We start from the raw sequence: 13,168 nt of genomic DNA on the forward strand, positions 1-13,168 counted from the left end.
CTGTGTTTTCATTGTCTTGGTAAACAATATTTTGAGTACCCTGGGTGGTCACACTGTTTGCCAAATTAGATGGCTCATAAGGAGTGTTGTGGGAGAGGACACTCTTCTCCAATTCTTCCACGGAGGATAAAACTTGGTCCTCAGGGGAAACGGTTTGGTTAATAAATTGCAGTATGGAGTCTTCATTTACAAATGTTTCACAGTTCTTTGCAGTATCTTCAGGCAATTTTTCACTTTGCTCAATTGAGCTTCTATCCTAAAATATAATTAATAAAGTAATGCAACATATCACATATCCCACACTTAGACAATAGGCATGCTTTAAATAAAAACTTACAAGTCAAATAACTTACATTGTCTTGATCTGAATTTTCAGTGTATATAAGTTCTTTGGAAGGCTGGATATAAACAGATTTCTGCTTGAAAATTTTGGAAATCATTAGACCTGTCAAACGCTGATTTTCCATTAGTAGTGGCTTAACAAGTTTGTTGTGGCAAGGCATCAGCATGTGTATTCTAAAAGACAATATTTACAATTAAAGTAAAACTACACATACAGAATGTTAATATTTTTATAATCTTCTCAAATTTAAAAGGATTATAATTTTCAAGCTCAAAAGGGTAAATTAAATGCATAATCATAAATATAATTAAACTAAAATCAAATATAACAAAATAAAAAATATATATAATATATATATATATATATATATATATATATATATAAAATCTCATATATAGAGATCTGAATATCTCTTAAAGCCTGACGATAAGTTTGAAAAATATCAAAAATTATGTGTAATAAATGAAGTTTTTATATATTGAACTATCAGAAAGCAAAGGTGTTATTAGCTCAGTGTAGCTTAAAGAATTCTGTATTTCAGATTATTTGGAGTTATTTTTTTATATAAAAGACTCAACCTTTATTTGTATTTAATGCATGAGTTATTTGATTACCATTTAATATGGGATCAAAAAATATCTCCTATATAATAGCCCAGATCTGAGATCTTGTGATTCATTTGCTAACGCTTGGCGGAGTCACAACAGTGGGCGGAGTTAGTCAAATGAGTCACAGATCTGGCCAAATCTATAGGACACTAGGAGCAGCTGCAGAAGCAGATAGTATGGACATGGCACAGGCAGGGTGCATACCTCCCAGCTTTCACACACACACACAGCGAAAAGGGGGCGTGGCTTTGCGGGAGGGCCCCGTTTTCGTCAGTGAGGGGGCATGCCCAGCGCTCTGTGAGCTGCTGGCATGCCCCCAGGGGCTGATTATGAGTCCGGGGGGCACAGGGTACTTGAGACAGGGGAGCCCTATCTCATTGCTGTGCATGCTGTGGGTTGGGGCGTGGCCTAATCGTGGGACGCGAGGCCACGCCCCATTATGCAAATTCCGTTTTGTTTTTTAAATGGGATTTTGGCCCCTCAGCTAGGGGTAAATCCAGAGGAGGTGGTCGCTCCCCCTACACACCCGCACAGGCAGAAGAAAGCAGGGAGACTGCTGCCTCCCTGTAACACCACAGACCTGCCAATACGCAGCAGCGTGTGCTGACTGTAGCACAATGCTGCCGCTGTTGCTGGCAGGACGGGGGAGCTTCTGAGCTGGGACAGAGCTACTCGAGCCGGGGGGGGGCCCCTACAACTGTGGGGCCAACGGTACGTACCGCCTGCCCCCCCCCCCTTAATCCGGCTCTGCTGCTGGAACCCCCCCTTAATCCGTACCCCCTGATGCCCCCTCTCCCTCTGTTTCCACTATTCACCGCTGCTCTGCTAAGCAGAACAGCGAGTACAGGAGCTTTCCAACTGCCCCCCCCCACCGCAGGACACTGCGACCCGCGGGTGGGACAGACCCCAAAAAATGGGACTGTCCCGCAAAAATTGGGACATTTGGGAGGTATGGGGGTATGCCATACTTGACCCCCACATCAGCATACTCAGCAGGGTCTCTCTGGCGGGGAGGAGCGTCACATTCTGGCACACTCCACGCTTCTTAGCTGTAGTTTTGTGGTTCACCAGCCGCTGTGCACTTTCCGTACTGCCTGTTATCTCCAGCCCCTGCGACCCCACCGCTAGCTGCAGCACTGCCACCCGCAGTGAGTTGCGCCCAGCTCCTTCACACACTTTAGCCGGCGGGTAGCGCTGCAGAAGTCCGCGCTGCTTGCAGGCTCTGACTCCCTCCTCCCTCCAGATCAGCGTCTCCTGGGAGCTAACCAGTCACTCCCAGTCTCCCCTTACCATAGTGCCCAGCAGCCGTGAGGTCCACGCCACGTGCATGCTATGACCCCCTCCTCCCTCCAGCCGCAGCATCTCCTGGGGGCTAAACAGTCACTCCCAGTCTCACCTTACCACAGTGCCCGGCAGCTGCGCGAGGTCTGCGGTGTGTGACTGAGGAGGGGGGGGGGGGGGAAGTGATGCGGACGGGCAGCAGCAGTGACTCCGGTAAGACACATCTGTCTGTCACCACTGTTCTGTCCCTAATACCAATCGCTCCCGTGCCCTGTGTTCTGTCATGTCCCTGTCACCCCTGGCCTTGACCTGCCACCCTTATCCTGGCCCTTTCACCCTTATCCTGGCCCTTTCACCCTTATCCTGGCCCTGCTACCCCTATCCTGGCCCTGTCACCCCTGTGCTTGCCCTGTCAACCCTATACTGGCCCTGTCACCCCTGTCCTGGTCCTGCCGCCTCTACACTGACCCTGTCACCCCTATCCTGTCCCTGTCATTTCTGTCCTGGCCCCGTCACCCCTGTCCTGGCCCCGTCACCCCTGTCCTGGCCCTGTCACCCCTGTCCTGGCCCCGTCACCCCTGTCCTGACCCCGTCACCCCTGTCCTGACCCCGTCACCCCTGTCCTGGCCCTGTTACTGCATACCCTCCAACTACCTTTTTGGCAGGTACAGTACCCGCAGCACCTCCAGACTTCTCCCCAATGCACCACACCTCCGCACCTTCCCCTCCACCACATGCGGCACTCCACCCCTCCCCCACATGCTGTGCCTCCAGACACCCTACACCACCCGCGGCTCCCACTCCTCCGCCCCTTCACCACCCCCAGCAATCTCCAAGCCCCCTCCACCATTCACACCCCTTATATGTCTCCCCCACACCTGCCCTCCTCCACCCGCAGCATCTGCAGACACCCTCCTCCATCCGTGGTCCCCCCCTCACCCACCCCTCCCTCACCAATGGCACCCCCGCACCTGCCCCACCACCACCTGCAGCACTTCCGGACCTCCTTCCCCATCTGCCGCAACACCCGTACCTGCCCCTCCCCTACCCATGGCGCCTACGGACCCCTACCCCACCAGCAGCACTCCCGCCCCTTCCCATCCCACAGCACCTCCGGAACCCTTCACCCATCTGCAACATCCCCACACCTGCCCCTCCCCCACCCATGGCACCCCTGCCCCTCCCCCACCTGCAGTGCCTCCGGACCCCTCCCCCATCTGCATCCCCCACCCGCAGCACCTCCCAACCCTTCCCCATCCGGGCCCCACCCCCACTTCCGCCCCCCCTCCATCTGCAGCATCTACAGACACCATCCGCAGTACCCCCCGCACCCGCTACATTCTGTACATTGTGGCCTGCAGGTGCTGTTCACGCCATCGCAAGGGGCTGCGCCTCCTTCACCATCGCACACCCTTTCATTGTGCAATATTTAACCACTAACAAAGGAATGCAGGTAATAGTCCATATAACACAAATATTAAACCCCAGAAAGGCATGCAAGGGTTAAGGGGGCGTAGCCCCTTGCGACGGTGTGTGTGATGAAGCACCTAGTGTGTGTGTGTGTGTATATATATATATATATATATATATATATATATATATATTTATTTTTTAGTATGTACACAAACTTTAAATCATGCCCAAAATATTAAAAAAAAAACATGTTAAATTAACTTCTGGCTTGCATAACTATGTATAAGAAACACATGCATTATGTGTTTAGACTTGCGTCCCACCAACAGATCTATGGTCAAAAATTTGGAAAAAAATAAATGCTACATCCAAAATACTTCTGGTCTCAAACTTTTGGGATATGGGAGACTCAACCTGTAATGTACTGTCATATATAAATTAAAACTTTTTACCTGGGAAATTAAAAAAAAACAAAACAAAAACACATACTCTATGTCGTCTTCAAGTTTCATGGAGAACGCCTTCCTCACGTTCTCATATACTTCTTCTTCACTCCAATACTTGTTGAATTCAAAAGCGTTTACTATGTGCCCCACTTCATGCAGTTCTTGTTTTTTTCCTTGCTTTAAAACATTATCGATATTGGGTCCAGAAAGCAGAATAAGCTCTTTGATGAATGTTAGTGGACCCCTGACATTGCTATTAAAAAAAAAAACAAAAAAAAACACAAATGTTGATTTTCCAATTAACAATTTTTTAAACTTTAAAAACACAAACACTTAAAACTAACCTTTGCGTTGCTTTTGCAGGATAAGCATTTCTTTTCCTCACAGAACTTCTTGTATAATGAAATTGTGGACTTTTCCTTGAAAATAGACTTCTCACTTCATTTTCTACTCCATGTGACCTAGTTGAACTAGTGGGAAATAAATCTGCCCTAGGGACAGGCATTTCTGGTCTCTGGTTTCCTGTTTCAGACTGCCTTCCAGAATCCAGCATTTGCCCCAGCTCATTAACCTGATCAGGTTTTGACAGCAAAGCATGTATGATGTCACACACTGCCTTTGAATGATTATTCATTTTTGTACCTGTAAATATATGAAACATGCAGTAGTTGTCACAGAGTTGGCAACAGAGACCTTGGGGCACAGTACATGGCTATGTCTGGGCCCACCACACCTCAATCCATGCACCCACAAATACCTCCCCTGGCAGTGAGAGAGAAATGGTATCTGGGTAAGAGAAAACGTGAGAAAGAGGGAAAGGAGTGGGTCAGGGAGAAATAGAGAGGGTGTCAGAGCAATAGGGAGAGGGGTTAATGGAAAAAGGAAGAGTGAGAGAGGGTGTCGGGGGGGGGGGGGGGAGAGAGGGAAACAGTGTCAGGGAGAGAAATTCATTGAGGGAGAGAGAGGGAGATATTACCTAACTATTATAGCACACATCTCTCACAGGGATGTGCTTTTTGGCATGAAGCCCCTCTCAATAAACACATGCTCTGCCACAGTAATAAAACACCATGGTAATCAGTAAGGGTTGTGGGGGCATTGATAACTTTTTTTTTACCTCTGAACCTTTGAAACACACAGGTAATTGTGCCTGAGTTATCAGCTAATTCACAAGTTTTTCAACTATCAATAAAGTTGGAAGCACAATATACAATGATCAGCCTGGTATACTGTGCATGCACAGATGGGTGCTGATTATTGGTCACATGGTATAATCACGTTGGCTGTGCTTCATAAAGATATAATAATGTATTTGATCTAGTGTGTATGCTGTTTTGAACATGTGACCCAGGTTTTAGCCTGATATTTGCTTGCTATGTAGCAAAAGAAAGTCCACAGAACAAGTGGTGCAGGGTCTACACAATGTTCCCACTAACAGAAATATACGTTATGGTAAGAACTTACCGCTGATAACGGTATTTCTCCTAAATCCACAGGATAACATTGGATATGATGGAGTGACAGCGGATTGGCACCAAACGATCACTAGCTTTCAGGCCTGCCAGAATGCACCGGGCTCGTCCATATAATCCTGACCACCGACTCAGTCAAATCAGTTGTTTACAAAGCGTATACAGAAGCATTATGTAGAACCCTATTCAAGCAAAAAAACCCACATGCACACTCTTCCATGCAATAGGGAAGAGTTTAGTGAGTATACAGATTCTCAAATCAGGTGCGTCAGGGTGGGATCACTGTGGAAACCTGTGGACTTAGGAGAAATAACGTCATCAACGGTAAATTCTTACCAGAACGTACATTTCTCCGGCAGGGTTCACAGGTAATCCACAGGATAACATTGGGACTTACCAAAGTAATTTTTAGTGGTGGGGACACTCCAGGTTTAATAGGAGAACCATACGCCCGAATTGAGCATCATGAGAGGCAGAGATATCCCAGGCATAATGTCTGATTGATTGTGTTTATTGGAAGCCGTGTAGCTACCTTACATATCTGTTCTGCTCAAGCACAATATTGTGCTACCCATGAAAGACCTTCCTTACATGTAAAGTAAGCAGAGACATTAGCCGGGACAGGGAGATCAGCTTAAGAATATGCTTCTGAAATAGTCATTCGAAGCCATCTTGATAGCGTCTGTTTAGTAACAGGCCATCTCCTCTTGTGAAAACCGTAGAGGATGAAAAGAATTTGTCTTTCTAATGGCACTGGTACAATCCATGTAGGTACTTAATGTCCAGCGACTCATCTCCCGCAGAAAATCCAGATTCCTGAAAAACAGGGACCATATTATCTTTAAGGTGGAATATAGATCACTCCTTAGGAAGATACCCAGACCCAGTTCTGAGAACTACTTTATCTGGATATTATCAGAATAGATTAGCATGAAAAGTGCTCCTAAATCTGAATCTCTTCTAGCTGATGCCATAGTCACCTGAACGAGAACTTTAGCGGTCAACCATTTAAAATCAACTTCTCTTAGTGGTTTAAACAGAGCAACTTGACAGGCTTTTGAGGACTAGATTTAGATTCCCTGACCCTGTAGTAGGAAAAGGGGAAGGTTGAATGCGCAGCATTCCCTGGGAAAAAGTGCAAACATTCTGCAATTTTGAATTTTTCTTTTCGGAACCATAGAGTCAAATGCTGACACTTGTATTCCCAAGGAAGCCACCGCTAAACATTTATCTATTCCTGTTTGAAGGAATGGAAAAAACCCTTGAAAATCTGCAAGATTTCGGGTCCATACCTCTTATTGCACCAATGCATATAAGCTTGTCACATTTGGTGATAAATAAGAGTTAATTAAGTTTTTCCTTGCTCTGAGCATTTGTGAGAATCCTCTGGACCTCAGTATTTAGATTTCAAAAGCCACGCCATCAAAATGGTTGATCCAGATATTTGTGATAATCAAGGACCCTGTCTTAGTCTGGCCGTAGAAGAAACAGTAAAAGGTATTCAACATTTTCTGCGGATATGTGTACGAAGACCTTCTGGGCCAAGCCGGGGCTTATTAGGATCCCGGCATCTTTATTGCGTTTTCCTCACTATTCTGAGTAACAGGATGATTTGAGAAACACATAAGAGAAATAAATTTCCATTAAAAAAATATCCACAAAGATCACTGTTTTGTTACTGAAAAGATTATGGCTTTTGTTCAGATGGGACACCATGAGAATTATCTCTGGACAAGCCCATTTGTCTACCCCAGTCTAAAATGACTTTAGGGTGCAAAGCCCATTCATTTACCTGAATGGTGTGTTGACTGAGAAATCAGCTCTGTAGTTTAGGACTCTCTGAACAAACCCTGAGGACAAGGCTGGAAGATGGAGTTCTGCACATTATAGTATGTGATTTAACTCCTTCCTCGATATTTATCTCCGTGTTCCTGTCTAAAAGTTAAGGTACACTACTGCCATTTCCTAATACTTGCAGATCTGGACCAATCTTCCTTTAGGAATATCTCGTACCTAAGACAGGACACAGTATATGGCCTGAAGTGCTAATAAAATTATTAGCAGGCACCTTTTTTATGGTCCATAATCCAGAGAATCATAATTTTACAGAGAAATTACCTCCTTAGTCGAGAAGACTTGTATTTGTTGTCAGGATTTCTCCACCTGATACCAAAAAGAAAAAGGTATCCTCTCATCTAGATGGAATGTCTGTAGCCCCCAGGCTACTACTTACCTTTTTTTGCCAGTAACAGTACTTGTTTGTATACTGTCCATCTAGCCCGTCTACACCACCTGGTATTCAGACGGTCTTGCACACGGTGAATTTAACCAGGTACAACACTGCTTAATTTACAACACCATTGAGATTGGACATATTCAGTGTGATGCGGCCTTAGATGGAGGAGATACTGGAAAAGTCTTGAGTGGAATTATGACCACGGCCTCATGTGTATTGTTAACACCATCAAACCCATAATTCGCATTGCTGCGCAAATCAATATTGTTTGACATTGTAACCACTCTCCTAGTTTTTCCTTGGATATCTTGTTCCGAGGTAACTATTTTCTGCAAACTCAAATTCAGTATAGCCCCACCGTGAGTTATGTTATGGAACCAGAGATGATCCCAATTACAAATCACACATGTCTCAGCAGACAAGTTATTTGTATGTTGTAGATGACACAGAACCTTTCCTGTATTTGTGTCAGGATAGGAAGGTGGTCAAGGTATGGAAATTTTTCTTAACCTCTACTAACGGAGATAAATTGCCATAATCATTTTGGTACTCTTGGACTGTGGCTAACCCAAAAGGTTTTTGCTGAAGGATGGTAAACCTTGAGATAACACTAATGGACAGCGTTATAGGAGCCTGAAGGTAAAATTCATGACTTATCCAGGAATACCATGTATTATATTGGCTCCTCACCAAACTATGGAGTTGCCTCCACGTGAACCGTGTTACCCAAATTTCTCTGTTTTTGAAATTGATAATGGGGCGAGGGATTGTTTTGGACCCAGGTGGGAATAAACCCTCCATTGTGCATGGGTTACTGGAATGACAATTCCCGACAAAACGTTTTCTGAATTGCTTAATGCAAAACCCTCGCCTAAGCCTCTACCCGAGATGGGCTGAAACCGATTACCTTTTAGGAGAATGGTTCCAGAAGTGAAAATATAACCTTAGAGATACTGCTTCTTTTACCCAGGCATCTACTTGTAGACTGCTATCAATCTGTGCAAACGGAAGAAGTCGGCCCCTTATACTTCTGGAATCAGCCAGAAGGAGACCTGCGCCAACATACTGATGGCCTCTGGTTTGGAAACTGGCCTCTGGTTGCCTTTGCTTCTCTGCCTTACCAAACTTATAGTATTAAGGCTGTTACGTTCCTTTATTACAGACAAGGCCGGACCAGACCCGATTTTGGGGTTATATGTGGAAGGCAGAGAGTTGCTGGAGCGGCTCTTTCCAATATGCGTGTAAGACGCTGTTAGGAAAGATCACTCAAAAAAGCAGACTATTGCTCGCTGGATTTGTAGCACAATTCAGCTAGCGCATTCTGCGGCTGGTCTGCCGCAGCCTAAATCTGTAAAAGCCCATTCCACAAGGAAGGTGGGCTCTTCTTGGGCGGCTGCCCGAGGGGTCTCGGCTTTACAACTTTGCCGAGCTGCTACTTGGTCAGGGGCAAACACGTTTGCAAAATTCTACAAATTTGATACCCTGGCTGAGGAGGACCTGGAGTTCTCTCATTCGGTGCTGCAGAGTCATCCGCACCGTTTGGGAGCTTTGGTATAATCCCCATGGTCCTTACGGAGTTCTCAGCATCCACTAGGACGTCACAGAAAATAAGATTTTACTCACCGGTAAATCTATTTCTCGTAGTCAGTAGTGGATGCTGGGCGCCCGTCCCAAGTGCGGATTGTCTGCAATACTTGTACATAGTTATTGTAAACTAAAGGGTTATTGTTGAGCCATCTGTTGAGAGGCTCAGTTATATTTCATACTGTTAACTGGGTATATTATCACGAGTTATACGGTGTGATTGGTGTGGCTGGTATGAGTCTTACCCGGGATTCAAAATCCTTCCTTATTGTGTCAGCTCTTCCGGGCACAGTATCCTAACTGAGGTCTGGAGGAGGGTCATAGTGGGAGGAGCCAGTGCACACCAGGTAGTACTAAAGCTTTGTTAATTGTGCCCAGTCTCCTGCGGAGCCGCTATTCCCCATGGTCCTTACGGAGTTCCCAGCATCCACTAGGACGTCAGAGAAAATACAGTTCCCCAATATCCAATGGGACTTAAGAGAAAAGTGAAACCACATGGGTGAAAAGGATTTTGGAAACGCACGCAATTGAATACAGATGGTCGAATAGTGCAGCTTTTTTGGCTAGCTGAAAAACTCTGCACTAATTGAATACCCCTTACAGGCCACACCTCCCCCATATTACCCCCAGAAAAGCCCAAATTACAGTCTCCCCTCCCTATTCCTCTGCACACACACAGCCCCCCATTCATCTGCACACACAGCCCCCCTCCTCCCCATTCATCTGCACACAGCCCCCCTCCTCCCTATTCCTCTGCACACACACACAGCCCCCCTCCCTATTCCTCTGCACACACACACAGCCCCCCTCCCTATTCCTCTGCACACACACACAGCCCCCCTCCCTATTCCTCTGCACAACCACAGCCTGCCCCCTCCCTATTCCTCTGCGCACACACACACAGCCCCCCCCTCCCTATTCCTCTGTGCACACACACAGCCCCCCTCCCTATTCCTCTGTGCACACACACAGCCCCCCTCCCTATTCCTCTGTGCACACACACAGCCCCCCCTCCCTATTCCTCTGTGCACACACACAGCCCCCCCTCCCTATTCCTCTGTGCACACACACAGCCCCCCCTCCCTATTCCTCTGTACACACACACAGCCCCCCCTCCCTATTCCTCTGTACACACACACAGCCCCCCCTCCCTATTCCTCTGTACACACACACACACAGCCCCCCCACTATTCCTCTGCGCGCACACACACACACACACACACACACAGCCCCCCTCCATTACTCTGCACACACACAGCCCCCCTCCCTATTACTCTGCACACACACAGCCCCCCCCCCCCATTTCTCTGTACACACACACAGCACCCCTCCCTATTCCTCTATACACACACACAGCCCACCATACCTAATCCTCTGTACACACACAGCCCCCCCCCATTCCTCTGTACACACAGCCCCCCCCATTCCTCTGTACACACACAGCCCCCCCCCCCCTCTATTCCTCTGTACACACACAGCCCCCCCCCCCCCCCTATTCCTCTGTACACACACAGCCCCCCCCCCCCCTCCCCCTCCCTCCCTCGTTATTCCAATCCTCAGTACACTTCCTCCCTATTGTACCTGGCTTTCCTGTTTGTTTCTTACAGAGGGAGCCAGCACACACCACGTGGAGCCAGCCAGTGACTCAGGCGATGGGCACTTGAGCAGGCAGAGGAGGACAGGGCTTTTACCTCACAGCAGCTCACTCTATGATCGGCTGGCTCAGTCTGGGGCCAGACACTGAATGTTAAGCAGAGCCAGCACGAGTGTTCTGCCTTAGTTCAGGGGCGGGACACAGACAGCTGCACCACAACTTATCCTGCCTTCCACATGAGCAAGGTCTAAACGCTGCCAGACACTCTCAGGAGGATCACTAGTCACCACTCACCTCACTTGCAGCTGCTGCGCTTTGTGTATGCTGTTGCAACATCACATGGCGCGCAGAAATCGCGCCAAGACACTGGGGCAGGTTAACCACTTCCTCTACCAGACCATAGCCTGATCTACAATGAGGGGGCGTGGCAAGGGGCGGAGCTTCCAACGGCCGCTATTACTGCAGACTGCTATGCTATCCCACTGCTGAAACTAAGGCAGCTTCTGTACCTCGGCTGATGGCCAGTCTGCCCTGCGGATGTCTCCCCAACCCATGAGTGCTGGCACTGGAAGCTTGTCACTCATGCATACAGCTTCCCCCTCCCCTATACTCAGTGTCTGTCCTCCTGTGAGTGCTGCACATTACATTTTCCCACACTCTGCCCTGCAAACCACAACTATTAGCTGAGCTGATCTGCAAATGCTTAGCTGCTCATTGTGTGTCATGTGTCTGCACCCCTGGTCTCCCCCTCAGCCCCTCTTCGGGTAGTGTTTGTCACCAGACATTCCCACCTGCACACACCCCAATGGTACAGTACCTAGAAAGGGGTCAGGCAGCCTGAGGCAGGAGATGAGCTGCTCTGCAATGTGCCTCAGTAACACTTCTCTGCTGCTGACAATGCCACCTAGAGAGAGATCCACTTCACAGCTCTTCCACACTATATACTGATCCTCCTCCCAGCCAGCACCACTGCTTATATAGGAGAGCTGTGATTGGCTGGCTGCATCATGTGCTTTTCTCAGTGTATGTCATATCCCCACATCTCACCATAGTCCATAGCCATCTCAGTGTATGTCATATCCCCATCTCACCATATGTCATATCCATCTCACCATATGTTATATCCATCTCACCATATGTCATATCCATCTCACCATATGTCATATCCATCTCACCATATGTCATATCCATCTCACCATATGTTATATCCATCTCACCATATGTCATATCCATCTCACCATATGTTATATCCATCTCAGCATAATCCATAGCCATCTCACCATATGTCATAGCCATCTCACCATATGTCATATCCATCTCACCATATGTCATATCCATCTCACCATATGTCATATCCATCTCACCATATGTTATATCCATCTCACCATATGTCATATCCATCTCAGCACAATCCATAGCCATCTCACCATATGTCATATCCATCTCACCATATGTTATATCCATCTCACCATATGTCATATCCATCTCACCATATGTTATATCCATCTCAGCATAATCCATAGCCATCTCACCATATGTCATAGCCATCTCACCATATGTCATATCCATCTCACCATATGTCATATCCATCTCACCATATGTCATATCCATCTCACCATATGTTATATCCATCTCACCATATGTCATATCCATCTCAGCACAATCCATAGCCATCTCACCATATGTCATATCCATTTCACCATATGTCATATCCATCTCACCATATGTCATATCCATCTCACTATATGTCATATCCATCTCACCATATGTCATATCCATCTCACCATATGTTATATCCATCTCACCATATGTCATATCCATCTCACCATATGTTATATCCATCTCAGCATAATCCATAGCCATCTCACCATATGTCATATCCATCTCACCATATGTCATATCCATCTCACCATATGTTATATCCATCTCACCATATGTCATATCCATCTCACCATATGTTATATCCATCTCACCATATGTCATATCCATCTCACCATATGTCATATGCATTTCAGCATAATCCATATCCATCTCAGCATATGTCATATCCATCTCAGCATACATCATATTCATCTCAACAGATGTCATATCCATCTCAGCATATGTCATATCCATCTCAGCATATGTCATATCCATCTCAGCATATGTCATATCCATCTCACCATATGTCATATCCATCTCGGCATACGTC

At 46.7% G+C, this 13,168-nt stretch overlaps 1 protein-coding gene across 1 annotated transcript in view; it reads right to left on the reverse strand.

Annotated features, from left to right (window-relative positions):
• Positions 1 to 11,195, reverse strand: part of LOC134958380 (uncharacterized) — a 30,430-nt gene extending 19,235 nt beyond the window's left edge. The window contains exons 1-5 of the mRNA XM_063940937.1: positions 10,965 to 11,195; positions 4,436 to 4,733; positions 4,135 to 4,344; positions 354 to 516; positions 1 to 256 (exon numbers count right to left, since the gene is read on the reverse strand). The exon at positions 1 to 256 is cut by the window's left edge and continues 40 nt beyond it. Of these exons, the coding sequence (XP_063797007.1) occupies positions 1 to 256; positions 354 to 516; positions 4,135 to 4,344; positions 4,436 to 4,725 (919 nt within the window). The 5' untranslated portion in view covers positions 4,726 to 4,733; positions 10,965 to 11,195. The remainder of the gene's footprint in view (positions 257 to 353; positions 517 to 4,134; positions 4,345 to 4,435; positions 4,734 to 10,964) is intronic.
• Positions 11,196 to 13,168: the final 1,973 nt, after the last annotated feature.

Source organism: Pseudophryne corroboree, chromosome 9, assembly GCF_028390025.1.
Source record: "Pseudophryne corroboree isolate aPseCor3 chromosome 9, aPseCor3.hap2, whole genome shotgun sequence".
In the NCBI taxonomy this organism is placed as follows: Eukaryota; Metazoa; Chordata; class Amphibia; order Anura; family Myobatrachidae; genus Pseudophryne; species Pseudophryne corroboree.